Source organism: Haliotis rufescens, unplaced genomic scaffold (assembly GCF_023055435.1).
Source record: "Haliotis rufescens isolate VD_foot unplaced genomic scaffold, xgHalRufe1.0.p SCAF_13, whole genome shotgun sequence".
NCBI classification, from domain to species: domain Eukaryota; kingdom Metazoa; phylum Mollusca; class Gastropoda; order Lepetellida; family Haliotidae; genus Haliotis; species Haliotis rufescens.
The window spans coordinates 2,021,940-2,040,535 of record NW_025963813.1 but is presented as its reverse complement, the minus strand read 5'-3'; the positions used below and the strand labels follow the sequence as shown (position 1 = coordinate 2,040,535).

The following is an 18,596-nucleotide window of genomic DNA, read 5'->3' as shown; positions in this document are numbered from 1 at the left end:
TTTTAGAATCAAATGACAAATGGTCTTTGTCACCAATACAAACTATCAAGATGAAATCAAGCGGAATACATTAGTTGTGGAAACGAACGCTGTGCTCGGAAAACTTCTTGTTTGAAATATAAACAAAGCAAAATTCAGATTTTCCACTGGGTAGCATTCTATCCTATTTTAAGAGATCTATCGTCTAATTGGTGCATGTATTGGCTCACGTGCTTGAGAATATTCATGGGAAGAGTTTTGTAGCCTTAACTACGAGCTTTCGCTCGTTAGAGACGTTTTGTTGTTACATAAATGGTATCTGACAGACACCCGTGTTGTAATCCTTCCGTGTTGTGTAATTATTGCACTTATATAGCGACGTGCATGCAAGTGTGTGTGTGTGTGTGTGTGTGTGTGTGTGTGTGTGTGTGTGTGTGTGTGTGTGTCTGTGGTGTGGTGTGTATGTGGTGGGTGTGGTGTGGTCTGTGTGTATGTGGTGTGGTGTGTTTGTGTGTGTGTGTGTGAGTGTGGTTATGGTGTGTGTAGTGTTGTGTGGTGGTTGTGCGTGTGTGTGGTGTGTGTATGTGGTGTGGTGTGTTTGTGTGTGTGTGTGTGTGGTTATGGTGTGTGTAGTGTGGTGTGGTGGTGGTGTGTGTGTATGTGGTGTGGTCTGTGTGTGTGTGTGGTCTGTGTGTATGTGGTGCGTGTGGTGTGGTGTGGTGGTGGTGTGGTGTGTATGTGGTGGTTGTGGTCTGTGTGTATGTGGTGTGTATGTGTGTGTGGTGTTGTGTGTATGTGTGTGTGTGTGTCACTGTAATAGGTCGGAGGATCAGGCTTGGTGACTTGGTTGACGGCGTGGCATCGTATCCCGACAACGTGGATCATGATGACGTCGTGTGATTATGATCACCAGATTGTCTGGTCCAGACTCGATTGTTAACAGCCCGCCGTCGTATGGTAGGAGTATTAGGCAACAAACTTATGTTTTTTTTAAGATAACTGTGTGAGTGCTACCGATAGAATAGGACAGACGCACCCTTTTCGCGAACACCTGGTGTCATAACTGATTTTCAGTGATTCATTCACATAATTGATATCACCATTTTGCCGTTTACGCCATCTGGAATCTGTTTCGGCAAAGAATCGAGACTGATTGTTTTCTGATGTTGAGAAGAATTGAAGCTGGTAGTTTTAGAGAGGTGACACCCAGTGACCCTTCTGTTGGTATGGTTGGTCACACTTTGCCCTGGGTTCACCTGATACGATCTCATTTGAAGGTTTTTCACATCTCAAAGAGAGTGAGTGCTCTTCGCCATATCTGGAGTTGAAGGTGTAGCGTAGGCAAAGATTAGAGGCACAGATATTGGCAAACTGGTCGATACGTTGTACACCAACTGCATCATGTATATACATTTCAGGGACCCGTGAAGACCCGGGGTAGAATAGATCTTCAGCAACCCATGCTTGGCGTAAAATACGACTATGCTTGTCGTAATAGGCGACTAACGGGATCGGGTGGTCAGGCTGAAGCATGCCATCATATCCCAATTTGATATCAATCACTGGATTGTCTGGCCCAGACTTTATTATGTACAGGCCGCCGTCATACAGCTGGAATATTGCTGAGTGCGGCGTTAAACAATAAATATTTTCAAGTTGGATTTACCAGGGTATGAAACTCCCAAAAATTTCAGCCAGACCACAGGACTGGCTAGCTGAAATACTTGCCAGCCCTGACCAAAACCTGCCTGCCCACTATAATCATATGTTTCTCAGGAAAAGCTAACAGAGTTCCTTTTCGGTTACCTTTTATCATTCATCTTTAAATGTGAATTAATGATTATCATCGGGAAATATTTAGAATATTTTCACATATGAAATATAACCCGACCGTCGGGCAGGGGGATTTGAAAATCTGTCAGCCCGAGTTGAAATCAACCCGTCTCGGACGGTCGGGCAGGCAGGTATTTCGAACACTGGATTTACACAGTGGTACAATGAGTCAACGTGTCCCTCGCCACAGGAACATGTTCCTCAAATTAAGTACCTCTTTATTGGACACAGTACGATTGCTTTGGTAGCCATGAAGACGAGGTGTTATCTAGTTTCTGTTAAAAAATATCATTATGACAATATCCCCTTCAAATGTATAACTAGTTGCGTTTCTTTTTCTATTTACAGGTACACCAAATGTGTGCTGTTAAAACTTGTATAAAATTGTTGACCTTGTTTGTTTATATTGTCGTCGAATGCGTTTTGTGTTGAAATTGGAAACTGTTAATTGGTTTTCATACAGCGTTCTTTCAGCTGATCACGTGGTGACGATTTCCCCAATTGTGAGAATATGTGTGTAATTATCAACCGTACCCTCGTGCGTCGCAATACTTGGACAGATGTCAAATGATGTGTTACGCAAGTCTATTATACGTCAGATTGTCGAGGGAAGATTATTCAAAAACGAATTATTGTTTTTCAAGCTTGCATTAAAACTGCCTATTACTTCGTACTTTGGATTAACCACACAAACGTAACATCGTGTTTCTGACGATCATCGAAGCATCTGTTTCCGACTGTTTACTGCAGCAAATTCTGCCGTTGGTCCATGACTGTTAGTCACTGATAAAACGCAGCCCAAATGTCTTTACACAGCCACCTGTGACTTCAAAATCGATTATACGGTCCAGCTTCGTTATTTATGATACTGGAGACAATATATATCAACAATTTCATACTGCCAATTGACTGTCAGCTCCAAATTTAATTACATACCGTACAACTGACTGAATCAATTGTCAGGAAATTTATAAGGTTTTGTTTATAAAATCTATGTTTATAACCCTATTGAACATTACACGAGAACATTTAATTCATTGGAAAGCCATTAGTGTACACAAGGAAGGGGGTGGATCCAAGACAATGCTATATTTTCCAATAAACAAATCGATTGGTTGGGCGTGACACTTCACGCATGCGTACATGTGAGTGACCGTGTGGGATTAGATACGCCCAATCAATATTACGTACTGTAAATATGTACATTTAGTAATCGATTTTAGATCTGACAAACCATGCAAATGTTGGTAGCTTGAGATACGACCCACGCGGAGCCCCGTTCTCCGGGATAAGCTACTGTAACAACAATTTATTTCTATTCACCATATCATATGCTTTCTTAAAGTCTACGAAAGCGCAGTAAAATGTGCCTTTTTGACGGGTTATGTGTTTCTCTACTAATGATTGTAAAATGAATTATGTTGTCTGCAGTGGAATGGTGTTTTTTTTAACCATCTTGCTATAAGCAATATCTGTACATCATTTTACGACGCGTCCAAGATTATTGCACTTATATAGCGACGTGCATGCCTGTATGTGTGTGTGTGTGTGTGTGTGTGTGTGTGTGTGTGTGTGTGTGTGTGTGTGTGTGTGATATCACAAATATAAAAATGGATGTCTCTCATTTCCATCTCTGTTATTTTGAGCATTAAGAATTGACATTCACTTTGTGTGAGTTCATTGGAGTATGAAATCAAACTGTATGAACGTCGGATCTGTAGCAATGTTTGTTTTGATATAACTATTTCATACCTCGAGGGATGTATAACACAATTTCATTTTGAGCGTGTGGCAACCATAAAACAACGAACTGAGCGTATGCTCAACTTGCTCAACAGGAACATCTTTTGTAGTTGGGTTACAGCAAATAGATAATTTAAATATCATTAGATAAAAAGAGGTGTCAAAGAACTACCTCCGTGAGTCAGTCACTTTGACAGCGCATTTTAATACATTTTTTACATCAAATACAAGACGTCAAAATGGCCGACACGATAAACGTGACGAGATTTCCAAAGATGTTGAACCTGTGGCGGTCATGTGACCGACGTCTCGTCCAATGAAAAACATGTATACAGTTGAAACTTCACATTTAACCATTATCATATTATGACATGTAGTTGATGATATAATTTGTTTCACAATTTCTTGTACATTTTATTTTCCTCACCTCTCTCATTTGAGGTTTAACGGCGATCTAAACAGTATTCCAGTTATATCACGGCGTGTCAGCGAAAAGTGGGAGGAAAGCCCGAAGTGATGCAGGTCTCAGACGTTTACCACTTCGCTGAAACCCACGAGCATGGGTATGGTGCTGACAAACCTAGAAACATAATCGGGGCGAACCGTGATTCGAACCCACAATCATAGGTTTCTGGTGTGCCCAAGAGACGCAACTCTGCACAGCGAATCGCGGCGCCTAAGACGAAACAAAACAAGCCCGTCGTCAGGTCCAAAACTTTCACTTCTTTGTGTATAATGCCTGCAGATAGAAACCACTTTTCAGGGCCAGGTGTGCCTATGCGCCAACTTGTCAGTACCAAATCCACACAATTTCCATGAAACCAATCAAAGACTTACCACGAGCCAATTATACATATGTTGAATCTATATTATCTACATAACGACAATTTGAACAATGCATTGTCAGAATCCATGTTGGTATGATGGACGTTAGCTGGCGATAAACCTTCCAATGACCGGTACAGCTGCTTATTAATAGATCCAGTACGATTGTTAGTTGATACTGTTCGGCAGCTGTCATGTCCCGTTACTGTCAGGCTAGTCATTCCCACCAACTCACCAACTCACCAGCCCCTATGTATTTGAATCCATGGATTTGCGTAATCACGACCTGCTGACACTGCCTTGTGTATGAGTGAGGCGAGGCGAATGGGGTTAATGTCGCTATCAAGGTCAGCGTTTGCGTGTGTGTGTGTGCGTGCGTGCGTGCCTGTGTGTGTGTGTGTATGTGTGAGTGAGTGAGTATTGATTTACGCCGCTTTAAGCAATATTCTCATATTACTAGTCCGGACTAATACCGGTGTTTAACAGTTTAACACGCATACCCCACTGAGACACAATACACTCCGAACTGACCAGTCCTTGTTCAATCCCCTTAATGCCGAGCGCCGAGTTGGTTGGTTGTTTTGTTGTTTATTCCGGCTATATAATGGGGGTAGGTAAATAATCGAGTCTGTACCAGTCAATCCAGTGATTAATATCATCCACGCAATTGGGATTGATGACATGTATCAACCAAGTCAGCGAGCCTGACCACCCGATACCGTTAGTCGCCTCTTACGACAAGCACAGTCGCCTTTTACGGCAAGCATTCCGAGCGCAGGCAGTGTAACAACAAGTACCATCTTTTAACGTATTTGGGTATGACGCGGCCGGGAATCGAACCATTGACTTTCCGCTCTTCCACGCAGACGCTCTATCCACTAGGCCACGTAGGCGGTCACCTGGGGGATTAGTGAGTTGGGATTTACATTATTCAAGCCATATCATATTGGGAATCGAACCGGAATATTTATTGTGACGAGCGATCGCTTTAACCACTATGCTAGCCAACCGTACTTCCAGTATATGATTACACACTCATGTCTGTAGTTGGTACCAATCGGTTCATAAAATACCACGCGGTTCTGTTCTATCTGATTCCAAAAGTTAGCCAACGAGCGCATTGCCAATCACTCTCTGGGGTTCATTTGAAATTCCATTCCCAACACAACCGACTTATACCATGTACAGCCAGTCCCCATTCTCTAATATCTGGATGCAATTTTGATCCATGTGTGGAGATGTATACATGTGATAGCATGCAACTGATCAGATTAACTCGGACAAAAACATTATGAGCATCTGTCGCACTTGTCAGCGAGGTTAATTGGTTGGTACATCATTTAAAATGGGAATCGCGCCATCCACGTCAACATTTGACTGTCTACCACGACGTGTGTAGTACCTACTCCGTTGCAACAACCAGTCGGTCTCCGCTGCACAGCATCCAACATGGCTCGTCTCCTGCTCCTCGCGACCTTGGCAGTTCTGTCCACACTGGCATCGTGCAATAGTAAGTAATGTTCTATTTAATAATTGCATGGACTTACAAATCCTTTTCGCTTGAAGCATGAGGGAAACAGTTTGTGAGACATGACATTAATTTTCAGAACAACCAACATGTCCAGTGAACCATTCGTTTTAATTCGTTTTTTGAAACCTGAGAGGTGAGGTGAAGTGAAATGGGGTTTAACGTCGCGTTCAAGATTATTGCAATTTTATAGCGACGTGCCTGCACGTGTGTGTGTGCTTGTACTAGTCCGGACTGATGCCGTTAAAAGTGCTTGCCCACTGAGATACCATGCCGCAGTTAAAAATGAATACCCCACTCAGACACAGTATACTGACTTCGAGCCGACCAGTCCTTGTTTAAGCCCCTTAATGCCGATCGCCAGGCCGGGTAACAAAAAAGTACCATCTTTAAACGGCTTTTGGTATGACGCGGCCGGGGACTGAACCCCTGACCTTCCGCTCTACCACTAGACCACGGAGGCGGTCTGAAACCTGAGAACAAAAGTCGTCCAATCATGCGCTGTCGTTTGAAGTTCATTTTGGACCCTTCTCCCACTTCAGGTAACAGCCGTTTGATTGATTTTCAAATGGAGGGTGATGGCGGTTGGGTGGGTTATCCGGGATTTCTTCTTTATAAATAATCAAGCCTATGTTTTGCTGATGTTTATTTACATTTGCCTCGCACTGGAGAGACGTGAAGATCCGGGGTAGAATAGGTCTTCAGCAACCCATGCTTGCCGTACTAACCAAGGCGACTAACGGGATCGGGTGGTCAGGCTCGCTGACTTGGTTGATACACGTCCTCGATCCCAATTGCGTGGATCGATGCTCATGATATTAATAACTGGATTGTCTGGTTCAGATTCGATTTTTACAGACAGCCTTCATATAGCTGGAATATTGCTGAGTACATGCATAGTCGCCTTTTACAGCAAGCATGGGTTGCTGAATTTAACCATAGATCTTCAGGGGTCGACTCGAAGGATAATTACGGTATTGAAGAATATGTACACAAAAGCATCCCTAGAACTACGAAGCGCCCTGTCAAGGTTTAGATGTAGTGCAGCACCGCTGAAAGTTGAGACCGGACGCTACCCCAATACACCTCTTGCAGAGAGAATCAGCCCGTTTTTTACGGATAAAATAGAAGATAAAAGGCATGTTACATTATATTGTCCACACTATGAAGATCTTTACATTTGTTCTGATTTTGATAGTCTTAGTGATTTACAGAAAGTAGGTTTTATACTGTCCCGCCCAGAATTGATTTTTACAACTGTCAAGACCTGCAATAATATTTTAACAACCAGATCGGATGTTCTACACCACGTCGTACTATAGATTATTGTCTTTTGTGAATAGCCTGGTTCAATCAATACTATCAGGTGTAACATATGTGAAAATGTATACATGTTTTTACCAATGTTAAAGGACCCGTGAAGATTCCGGGGTAGGATAGGTCTTCAGCAACCCATACTTGCCGTAAAAGGCGACTATGCTTGTCGTAAAAGGCGACTAACGGGATCGGGTGGTTAGGCTCGCTGACGTGGTTGATACATGTCATCGATCCCAGTTGCGTGGATCGATGCTCATGATGTCAATCACTGGATTGTCTGGCCTAGACTCGATTATTTTACAGACCGCCTTCATATAGCTGGAATATCGCTGAGTGCGGCGTTAAACAACAAACAAACAAACAAACAAACCCATGTTAAATAGTCTCTCGGGAGTGGCTCGTTACTCTATATGCTTTTATACTAATATATTTTTAAGGAGTGTATTCATTATGTATTATATAATAACGAGGTGAGACTCAAATACATTATCTGTCTGTCTGTCACAACTTCGACAGACAGATAATGTATTTGACCAACCAACTTAAAAAAGATGGCGCTGCACATGGAGGCCGAAATGTGGGAGGGTTTTACCCCCGGTCACAGACGATCCTGTATAAAAGCGTATATTCAGCTGTCCACAGAATACAACTCGCTGTTATTATTTATTTAAATATTAATTGAGCACCTATTTCTTGGATAAAAATAATTGACCTCCCAAGCATTAAGAAGAAAATGCTAATCTCAAACCAACCACAACCACCACACCCAATCCCCTATCCAAAATCAATTTGTTGTTCCCTTAACCTGACACAAACGAAAACCCGTGAAGATCCGTGAATGCTTGTCGTGAGAGGCGACTGTGCTTGTCGCGAGAGGCGACTGTGCTTGTCGCGAGAGGCGAATGTGCTTGTCGCGAGAGGCGACTGTGCTTGTCGTGAGAGGCGACTGTGCTTGTCGCGAGAGGCGACTGTGCTTGTCGTCAGAGGCGACTGTGCTTGTCGTTAGAGGCGACTATGCTTGTCGTGAGAGGCGACTGTGCTTGTCGTTAGAGGCGACTATGCTTGTCGTGAGAGGCGACTAACGGGGTCGTGCGGTATCGGGTGACTTAAAATTGGTTGACTTGGCATGTCATCGTATCTCAATTGCGTGGACCGATGCTTATGATACCATGCTCATGTTTTTATGGCCTTTATTCACCATCAAATGTTGGAAATCATACCAGACATTATATGGAAGACAAGCAGAGGAATTTGCCAAATACGTCGCATGTCAATATGGTGCCCGATGCTATCCAATATTATGACCTTAACATGTCTTCACACCTCATTACCAACTGACACTACTGTAATGGGTCGGGGGAACAGGCTTGGACCATGGCTCATGATACTGATCACTGGATTGTCTGGTCAGGATCGATTGTTTACAGACCGCCGTCGTATTGCAGGAGTATTGCTAAGTGCGGTGTCAGACAACAAACCAACTCTCACTGTTGACACTGACATGCTTTGACTTTTGTGAACACCTGGTGTCACCACTGATCCTAAGTGATTCATTCATATATATGTCATCACTATTTTGCCCATTCGCCCTATGAAATTGCGTGGATTGATGCTTATGATGTCAATCACTGGATTGTCTGGTCTGGACTCGATTATTTACAGACCGCCGTCATATAGCTAGAAGATTGCTGAGTGCGGCGTTAGACAACAAACAAACAAACAAAACAGCCATGCGCGTGTGTGTAATCTCGTCCTGGAAGTACGGTTGGGTAGCACAGTCCGGCGTTAAACAACAAACAAACACAAACAAATGAAAATAGACAAACATTGAACCAAACTAGCACCGTCTTTCGTCCGATGAGACAAACGTGTCAAGAAATTAAAGTATGCATATTATTTATGTGTTTAATATTGTTCCTGACATTTTCTTCACAGCTGACTGTTACACCAAGCAGGATGGAACAGCAGTCTACAGTGGTACAAAATCTGAAACCACTAGCGGAAAAACATGTCAGTCCTGGTCAAGCAATTCCCCGAACAATCATGGCTATGACGGCGCGAGCTTCGACATCACCAACGGTGCACCAGACCTCGGCTACCAAGGCGCCGCCAACTACTGTCGGGACCCTTCTGGAGGCGCCCTCCAGCCATCCGGGTATCTGTGGTGCTACACTGCCGATGCGCCAGGATGGGGGCCTTGCAGTGTTCGAAAGTGTCCACAAGTGTAAAATCTTGAATATTCAAACAAGATTTAGATCGTGAATTTTGATCATCAAAAGAATATCGTGATTCGTGTTTCAATAATAAATATACATTGAAAATATTGTTTTTCTATCTTTATAAGGTACATACCATTTACTGGGAAAAAACGGATAATTTATTTCTCAGCAAATGTTTCATTTCGTGGAGTGTTTTTGGTAAAAACCTAAAACTAAAATAATGTTTTCCCAGTCCATGCCACTTGTGGAAGTTCCCCTAGCATCAAGCTGTCACGCTGTAAAAGAGGGGCGGGTTCCTGTGTTGTTTGTTTTATCATGGTTACAACAGTCAAGGCCTCAGTAAAACTTTCAAAAGATCCGGGCTAGAATAGGTCTTCAGCAACTCATGCTTGCCGTAAAAGGCGACTATGCTTGTCGTTATAGGCAACTAACAGGATCGGGTGGTCAGGCTCGCTGACTTGGTTGATGCATGTCATTGTATCCCAATTGCGTGGATCGATGCTCGTGATGTCAATCACTGGATTGTCTGGTCCAGACTCGATTATTTACAGACCGCCATCATATAGCTGGAATATTGCTGAGTGCGGCGTTAACAACAAACAAAAAACTGATCTAACGTAGTCATACACAATTAAATGCAGTGAAAAATTAGAAAACAAAGTCTCGATAGTGACACGCCATCAACGAAGTCATCGAGCATTGGTTGCTGGGGACAAATTCTACCCCGGAATCTTCACGGGTCTACGATTAAAGAATGAATGTTACAAATAAATGTCATTATTTACAAAAGAACATACGTGAAGAAAGAACAATGTGTTTCAGTGTTGGCATTTGGTTGATCTGGGGTTGATTCGTTAAAATACATTGTATCGACAATGCTTCAACATTGGCCTTTCGATATTTGAAAATATGTTACAATCTGACATTGTTTCAAAAGTAATCTGAAATTTTGTTTGATAAGCATTACTTTGAAGTTGACGGATGACAAGGTAGACACAATTTTATGGATAACAACTTCTTTAATACTGTAAAAAGCGACGTTTCGGTATAGATCATTATGCCGTTGTTAAGCAAGACTGTCAAACAGTATACTTGACAACTGTTTTTTAAGGATCTACACTGAAACGTCGCTTTTTACAGTATAAAAGAAGTTGTTATCCATAAAATTGTGTCTACCTTCTCATCTGAAATTAATTATTTCATAAAACTGTGTATAGACTCTAGACTATGTGTTCCACACATTATTTTAGGCCAATTAATATTACGGGAATATTAATTGATATTGTATATATTATTTTTCCCAAATTAAATCACGTGTGGAACGAGTCTCAAATGTGTACAAACTGACATGAACCCGACACGATACGGCTCCTGGACCTCCAGCGCTGCCTGGTAAGAAGAAGGACAAGGTGTAGAGTGTGTGAGTCCGTTGGATTAACAAGTGCCACAGATCTGTATGTATCAATGCAACCAATACTAGTTTGTCTCATACAACGTTTACTAAATGAACCAATTCAACCCAAATTAACTTGGTCCTATTTCAAGACGGAATAGGAATAATATCAGCAGCAGACACTATCGTGCTGACTGTTGTGTTCATTAACAAAATATTACTATCCACAAAATATATTTCAAACGGGGAATGTTAATATATAATGTGTTGACAACAATGCCAATCATTCTCTGGTTATCTATTGCGTTCATCCAAGCTCCAGATAACTTTTAGAGCAATTGAGTTTTTACTCTAAGGTTTCTATTTTAATTGGGTTATTATATTTTTCATTGGTAAACCAATATTTTTTTCACTCATCTATTCATCACTCTATTGGGTTTTTCCTAAATTTGGTGAACATTTTAAGATTTAAAAAAATGAAATAATGTTTTTAGATGTATATAACTGTTCTAAATATATAGGCTTGATTGTGTTTCGTGCTGAACAAACCCTCAATGAGTATTTACACGTGCTGTTATATATTTGAGTTTTTCATTTAATGCATGCGTTTCTGCACGCAAGTTAATTGAGAGTAATTGGGTTTTGATTATTATTATTTTTATGGGGGGGGGGTATTTTACGCAAATACGCTGCTTATCTGTAGCTCTGCAGTTCATACGTAATTTTATTCCAATCACTCAAACATCTCGTCACAGCTGCCCCATTGTCTAAAGATGCACGGAGAATATTCTAAATGGATTACGTCTAATCCCTATTTACTCTAACAAAGACTCTTTCAGGAGAATTTGACAATTACGTTGGCCTCACATCTGTCACGCATGGCAGAAAGGTCAATATGGATTTCATTTAAAATTGCAATCGCGCCATCCACGTCAACATTTGACTGTCTACCACGACGTGTGTAGTACCTTCTCCGTTGCAACAACCAGTCGGTCTCAGCTGCACAGCAACATGGCTCGTCTCCTGCTCCTCGCGACCTTGGCAGTTCTGTCCACACTTGCGGCGTGCAATAGTAAGTAATGTTCTGAATTCTATGGACTACAAGTTTACAAATTCAGTTCTAATTTTGTCAAATTATGCTCCGTCGTGTGGGTGACAGCAGCTACATAAATTCATTTCACGTACAATAACAGTGCTTGTTTGTTAAACATGTTTAGAAAACTTTTCTTTAAAATCTTATAGGTGGCTTCTTTGACTCTAAAGCCATTGAATTGATTCACCTGTATCATTGCAAAATGTTTAATTGGTATCTTCTTCCCGTAAGTATATTTACGAAAAGCTTTTCGAATTTCACATTAGCACTGAAGGTTATCCCTGTCTCTGTTGCATCCAAGACTTAAACAAATAATAAATGGGCACCTGAAACCCAAATCTCGTCGCCCCCGGATCCCCACGCCTGAAAATCAGTACAGTTACTAACTATACTCAGCAAGAAAAAAACCGTGACACGATATTAAACAAGAACCGGATCAAAGTATACGCACACATCTGAAACTGGATCAAAGAAGACGCACACATCAGAACGAATTCATATTTTCAAACAGACAATGGACCAATAAAACAAGTTTACACAATTAATGACACATGTCTAGCACAGAAATGACGTTATGATAAGAGATGCAAGAACAGAATTATCCATTGACACAGTAGCGTGTGTGTCCCCCCTTCTCACTCGGATGCATGCAATGCATCTCCTGCGCATTAAACGGATCAAATGTCTTACAGTATTGTAGTATGGCATCCCATATCTCCACCAGCCTGCCTCCCAGTTCCTATACTGTAGTCGGAGCACGTGGTAAACGTCGACGACGTCGGTCCATTTCATCCCACATGTGTTCAATTGGAAAAAAAAGATCTGGAGAGCGATCAGGCGACGTTCCTGAGTGGAGCATACCAATTGCTCGCAAGCGGTCATTTTCAGATAGGCGAGGCATCTCCAAACTCCAAATAATGATTGAAATGTGATGTTTTTCCGTGTTGCAGTTGTCAAGACAAGCAGAAACAGTGCATGCCGAATGCCTACAACACGCGCGCTTTCATACCCAGGTTTACATCATCAATTGCAAAATTGCTGCATGAAAGACACTTTTTGCCATCAGATCGTGCTTTTCTGCTGAGGTTGCGTTTGTGCTACACGTTTTCATAGTTTCGTATCCGATTTGAACACCAGAAAGTGTATTTTTGTATGCAACCGGAACTTTTGTTGCTGAGTATAGATAGGACAATCATAATACATTAAAACAGTAACACGCATGTAACTAACGTAAACGCAGATGAACAGTTAACGCGCAAAAAATGTGCATCCGCGATCTTGTAAAGCGGGAGCCTGTTTACTGTTAGGGCAGATATAAATGGAATACTGTTAAAAGCAGCGTTAAACCCAACTCAGTCACTCATGGTTGCATTCACACACGTAAATGAGGACTTTGACTGTCTGCCTCGTCATGTGCTTCTATTTTTATGTTAAATTGTAATAGATGAAGTGGTACTTCCATCACTTCTAGTCTCATTTCCCTTCTTTCAATCTCAAAATTATCTGGTTCAGTTAATTTGAGGTATTTTAATGAAAATAAGAAATTGTACAAATCTAAATTTCTAAAAACAGAGAGCCCAGAGACCTGAAACATTGGCAGAAGGCAACCTAACATGTGGTAATGGCAACAATATTGTAAATATAAAACTGTGTATATTTTCTATCTTATTACATACGTTGCAGTGAGAGTGAGTGAGTGAGTGAGTGAGTTAACGTTTATAATCACATCGGCAATATTTCAGCCATATCGTGACTAAATCAAGTTATATATTAATGATACACAAAACAGAAAATAAAACCTGTCGACGAAGGACAGTAAAATAACTAGTTTATCACAGACGTAGTTTTAAAACCGTTGCAGTGAGAAAACATCATCTTAAATCCTAGGTGACATAAATCCTAGGTGACATAAATCCTAGGTGACATAAATCCTAGGTGACATTTCTGGTATCCCCCGCCGTGATATAGCTGGAAAACAGCATGGAAACGACGTAACTGAATACATTCTCATTGTGGGTGACGAATAGCCATCACCTCTTGTGTAAATATATAACGTCAATGCTGGGTCTAGTTAGTCTCGGTTATCCGCCGAAACAGATTCCATTGGACGGAAAAGGCAAAATAAGGGTGACATATATACGAATGGTTCACTGAAACCCAGTGATAACTCAGGTGTTCGCTTAAAGGGAAGCATGCCCTGCCCCACAGGTAGCGCCCGACACTCATACAATTTGCATTAAAAAGTAAGTGTTTCCTTGGTGCCTGACGCCGAACAACAATGAATAGCGTGAAATCGTTATTTTGGAAGAATTTAAAGAAAGCTCCTCGAAATTAAATATTTATCTTAAATATATTGCAACCAAGACAGTGCATTAAGAAGTGGAATAGTCCAATTTACATGCCGAATGCCATGTTTATATCATGATTAAATTTAACGGGCGCCATTAGTCGTCGAAGGCGCCACACCTCGAAGCGTAGAGTTGCGCCCGTTAGGCGTGCATGGATCCTATGATCGTGGTACGAATTCAATATTCAACCTAATTATGATCCTAGTTTTACCAAAGTTGCAAATGTCTGAGACCTGCATAAATTTTGCCTCTCACCTCACATTAAGCCGACACGCTGTGATTTAGCTAAGATGTTCAACCGTTAAAACGAATTCAATCACCCTCTTTCGTTCGATGAGAAAACCGCGTCAAAAAGCATGAGCATTATTTGTGTATATGTGTTCATTGTTGATATTGACATTTTCTTCACAGCTGACTGTTACACCAAGCAAGGGGGAACAGCAGTCTACAGTGGTACACAATCTGAAACCAGTAGCGGAAAAACATGTCAGTCCTGGTCCGCCAAGACCCCGAACAATCACGGTTTTCTCAGCCAGAACTTCGACATCACCAACGGTGCAGCAAACCTCGGCTATCCTCAGAACTACTGCCGTGATCCATCTTCAGGCTCCAACCCTCCAATGGGGACGTTGTGGTGCTACACTGCCGATGGTGAAGGGTGGGACACATGCACGGCCCATAAGTGTCCATAAGTGTCCATAAGTGTACACAAGTGTACATTAGTGAATCTTGAATATCAACACAAGATTTGAATCGTGAATACTGTTTCAATAATAAATTCTGAATTGAAAAAAAATGGTATTGTTTTCCATCTTCTTAATTATGGACTATATCATATTTGGTGTTAATTTGTGTTTTCTTTTTGTTTTATGTTTGTTTTGTTTATTTGTTGTTGTATTCGGGGCGGGGTAGAGCCGAACAGTAACATTTTTAGGACATACGAAATGTTTTCGATTTGAGCCTGAGCCAAATTATTTTTTCTAGTCTACGTTATTGTTTGAGTTTCTCCAGCATCAATCTGTCACGGCGAAAAGGAAGGGTGGATTCCCTTCGAACAAACACTCTGGGTCAGAGTACCGACGAGCTCACATCAGTATGAGCAAAGCAATGTGTAAATGAAGGAGTGATTAGGGTGGATTCCCTTCGAACAAACACTCTGTGTCAGAGTACCGACGAGCTCACATCAGTATGAGCAAAGCCATGTGTAAATGAGGGAGTGATTAGGGTGGATTCCCTTCGAACAAACACTCTGTGTCAGAGTACCGACGAGCTCACATCAGTATGAGCAAAGCCATGTGTAAATGAGGGAGTGATTAGGGTGGATTCCCTTCGAACAAACACTCTGTGTCAGAGTACCGACGAGCTCACATCAGTATGAGCAAAGCCATGTGTAAATGAGGGAGTGATTAGGGTGGATTCCCTTCGAACAAACACTCTGTGTCAGAGTACCGACGAGCTCACATCAGTATAAGCAAAGCCATGTGTAAATGAGGGAGTGATTAGGGTGGATTCCCTTCGAACAAACACTCTGTGTCAGAGTACCGACGAGCTCACATCAGTATGAGCAAAGCCATGTGTAAATGAGGGAGTGATTAGGGTGGATTCCCTTCGAACAAACACTCTGTGTCAGAGTACCGACGAGCTCACATCAGTATAAGCAAAGCCATGTGTAAATGAGGGAGTGATTAGGGTGGATTCCCTTCGAACAAACACTCTGTGTCAGAGTACCGACGAGCTCACATCAGTATGAGCAAAGCCATGTGTAAATGAGGGAGTGATTAGGGTGGATTCCCTTCGAACAAACACTCTGTGTCAGAGTACCGACGAGCTCACATCAGTATGAGCAAAGCCATGTGTAAATGAGGGAGTGATTAATTGTTTAATCAAAGAACTTAATATAAGTGTCACATCAAATAAAACTGTATATAAGGCCAGTATGTTAACTGAGGAAGAGAGGGGGCGGTCGGGTAGCCTAGTGGTTAAAGCGTTCGCTCGTCACGCCGAAGACCCGGGTTCGATTCCTGACATGGGTACAATGCGTGAAGCCCATTTCTGGTGTCCCCCGCCGTGATATTGCTGGAATATTGCTAAAAGCGGCGTAAAACCATACTCACTCACTCACTTAATATCTATGATACTCAATGTGCCAAACCACACTGACTGTGCATTAAAATGTGAAGCAATCCATGGAATCAATGCTCTTTTTGTTTTGCTGTCACCAACTGTTGGTCCAAATCATTTTAATAAAGGCAACAGTTAGGTGATTATCTATGCCATGAGCCATATAGTTCCTGGTATATATGTCTTCACCTCAGATCATTAAAAACATGCCATGTTGCGTGGTTACAGGATGCGGCATCAATGAAGCAGAGTGTTGATTTTTTACTTTTGCCATGTGAGCTATGCATTCCGATTCTTATTCATCTCTTTCTTGTCGGGAGATTTTGCTGTCAGGTTTAGAAATGTGTTATTCAAGTGGCAATGTGTAACTGTCGACCGTTTAATCTCGAAACAGAGGTTTACACACAACGTTTACCTGATAGCTAGATCTTATGATCCGACTTCATGACGGAATGTGAACAATATCACCAGTTGACACTTTTATGTACAGGATAATGTGTTTCAATTATCAAAGTAGCAATAATGTCCAGTGATGTTAACTGTTCTCTGTTCAGTGAAAAGTATTAATATTCACGAAATCCGTCAAGGAGTTGATGTCACTGTATAATGTGTTCACAACAATGACAATCATTCTTCGGTTATCTATGGGGGTCGTACGAAATTTCATTGCAAACATTCAAGCATCTCGTTACAGCCACTCCCTACAGCTGGTGCAATATCTTGATGGACGCATGGAGTATACACTCAATGGATTACATGCGAGACCTATTTACTTGGACAAAGACATTTTTTTATAAGTATTTGACAATTACGTTGGCCTCACATCTGTCACGCGTGGCAGAAAGGTTGATGGGGATTTCACTTAAATTGCAATGTCGTCACCTACGTCAACATTTGACTGCCCGTCACGACGTGGGTTGTACCTACGCCGTTGTAAGGACCAGTCGGTCTCAACTGTACAGCCAGCAACATGGCTCGTCTCCTGCTCCTCGCCATCTTAACAGTTCTTTCAACACTGGCAGCATGCAATAGTGAGTGATTCTCTTAATTTTGTGGACTAATATATAGTCAAAAGGAATATCTGTTTTCCATTGTTGGAGAGAGAGAGAGAGAGAGAGAGAGAGAGAGAGAGAGAGAGAGAGAGAGAGAGAGAGAGAGAGAGTGTGGACTATGAAGTCAAAAAGTGTGTAGAGTTGCGTCCCTTGGGGGCGCTAGGATCCTATGATTGTCGTTTGCCAACAATGTACTTGTGTGTTTTACCTTCAATGAATGACACACCGCATCAAGAAAGTATGAATCTGTATATATCATATTTCTGATACTGACAATTTCTTTAAAGTTGACTGTAACACCAAGCAAGGGAGAACAGCAGAAAATCAAGTGTTGTTCCTGACACAAATTTCAAACGTTACACCAAACTGTACCACTCTCTTTCGTGCGATTAGACAAACGAGTAAAGAAATTAAGATATGCAAATTAATCGTGGGTTTTATATTGCTTCTGACAAAGTGCAAAGTGATATAGCTAATTATAAGTTGTTCAACCGTTGAACCGAATTCAATCGCCCTCTTTCGTTCGATGAGACAACCGCGTCAAAAAAGCATGAGCATTATTTGTGTATATGTGTTTATTGTTGATATTGCTATTTTCTTCACAGCTGACTGTTACACCAAGCAAGGGGGAACAGCAGTCTACAGTGGTACAACATCTGTAACCGGTAGCGGAAAAACATGTCAGTCCTGGTCCGTCATGACCCCGAACAATCACGCCTTCTTCCGCGACTACTTCGACATCACCAACGGTGCACCAAACCTCGGCTACGCTGGCGCCGCTAACTACTGCCGTGACCCTTCTGGAGGCAGCATTCTGCCATCCGGTTATCTGTGGTGCTACCTAGCCTATGAGCAGGGATGGGAACAATGCGCGATTCATAAGTGTACATAAGTATCCATAAGTGAATATTGTTTGATTATAAATCTAAATTGACAAAATAGTCTTGTTTTCCATCCCTAAGAGGCACTGACCACGTAATATTACCTTGATGTACTATTTTCTTGGTCAATTACAACAGAATAATAATAGTAATAACAATCTGTCCCTTTTGACGCTAAAAGGCGACTGTGCTTGCCGTAAAAGGCGACTGTGCTTGTCGTAAAAGGCGACTAACGGGATCGGGTGGTCAGGCTCGCTGACTTGG

The 18,596-nt window shown here is 41.7% G+C and overlaps 3 protein-coding genes across 3 annotated transcripts; all 3 read left to right on the top strand.

The window, feature by feature from the left end:
- The first annotated feature begins 5,732 nt into the window (after positions 1 to 5,732).
- Positions 5,733 to 9,546, top strand: LOC124115497 (plasminogen-like). Its single transcript, XM_046476510.2, has 2 exons — positions 5,733 to 5,890; positions 9,161 to 9,546. Exons 1-2 carry the CDS (start codon positions 5,830 to 5,832, stop codon positions 9,451 to 9,453), a joined length of 354 nt encoding a protein of 117 aa, XP_046332466.1. The 5' UTR covers positions 5,733 to 5,829; the 3' UTR covers positions 9,454 to 9,546.
- A 2,215-nt stretch (positions 9,547 to 11,761) lies between these two features.
- On the top strand, positions 11,762 to 15,074 carry LOC124115499 (plasminogen-like). The gene is made up of 2 exons (XM_046476511.2): positions 11,762 to 11,909; positions 14,690 to 15,074. Exons 1-2 carry the CDS (start codon positions 11,849 to 11,851, stop codon positions 14,968 to 14,970), a joined length of 342 nt encoding a protein of 113 aa, XP_046332467.2. The 5' UTR covers positions 11,762 to 11,848; the 3' UTR covers positions 14,971 to 15,074.
- A 2,181-nt stretch (positions 15,075 to 17,255) lies between these two features.
- LOC124115502 (plasminogen-like) lies at positions 17,256 to 18,390 on the top strand. Its single transcript, XM_046476515.2, has 2 exons — positions 17,256 to 17,430; positions 18,057 to 18,390. Exons 1-2 carry the CDS (start codon positions 17,370 to 17,372, stop codon positions 18,341 to 18,343), a joined length of 348 nt encoding a protein of 115 aa, XP_046332471.2. The 5' UTR covers positions 17,256 to 17,369; the 3' UTR covers positions 18,344 to 18,390.
- The last annotated feature ends 206 nt before the right edge of the window (positions 18,391 to 18,596 follow it).

Excerpts from the sequence above, each read along its gene's own strand:
- LOC124115497 (XM_046476510.2), top strand. The coding sequence starts at position 5,830 with ATGGCTCGTCTCCTGCTCCTCGCGACCTTGGCAGTTCTGTCCACACTG. Across the intron at positions 5,891-9,160 it reads CACACTGGCATCGTGCAATA|CTGACTGTTACACCAAGCAG; the intron begins GTAAGTAATGTT and ends TTTTCTTCACAG.
- LOC124115499 (XM_046476511.2), top strand. The coding sequence starts at position 11,849 with ATGGCTCGTCTCCTGCTCCTCGCGACCTTGGCAGTTCTGTCCACACTT. Across the intron at positions 11,910-14,689 it reads CACACTTGCGGCGTGCAATA|CTGACTGTTACACCAAGCAA; the intron begins GTAAGTAATGTT and ends TTTTCTTCACAG.
- LOC124115502 (XM_046476515.2), top strand. The coding sequence starts at position 17,370 with ATGGCTCGTCTCCTGCTCCTCGCCATCTTAACAGTTCTTTCAACACTG. Across the intron at positions 17,431-18,056 it reads AACACTGGCAGCATGCAATA|CTGACTGTTACACCAAGCAA; the intron begins GTGAGTGATTCT and ends TTTTCTTCACAG.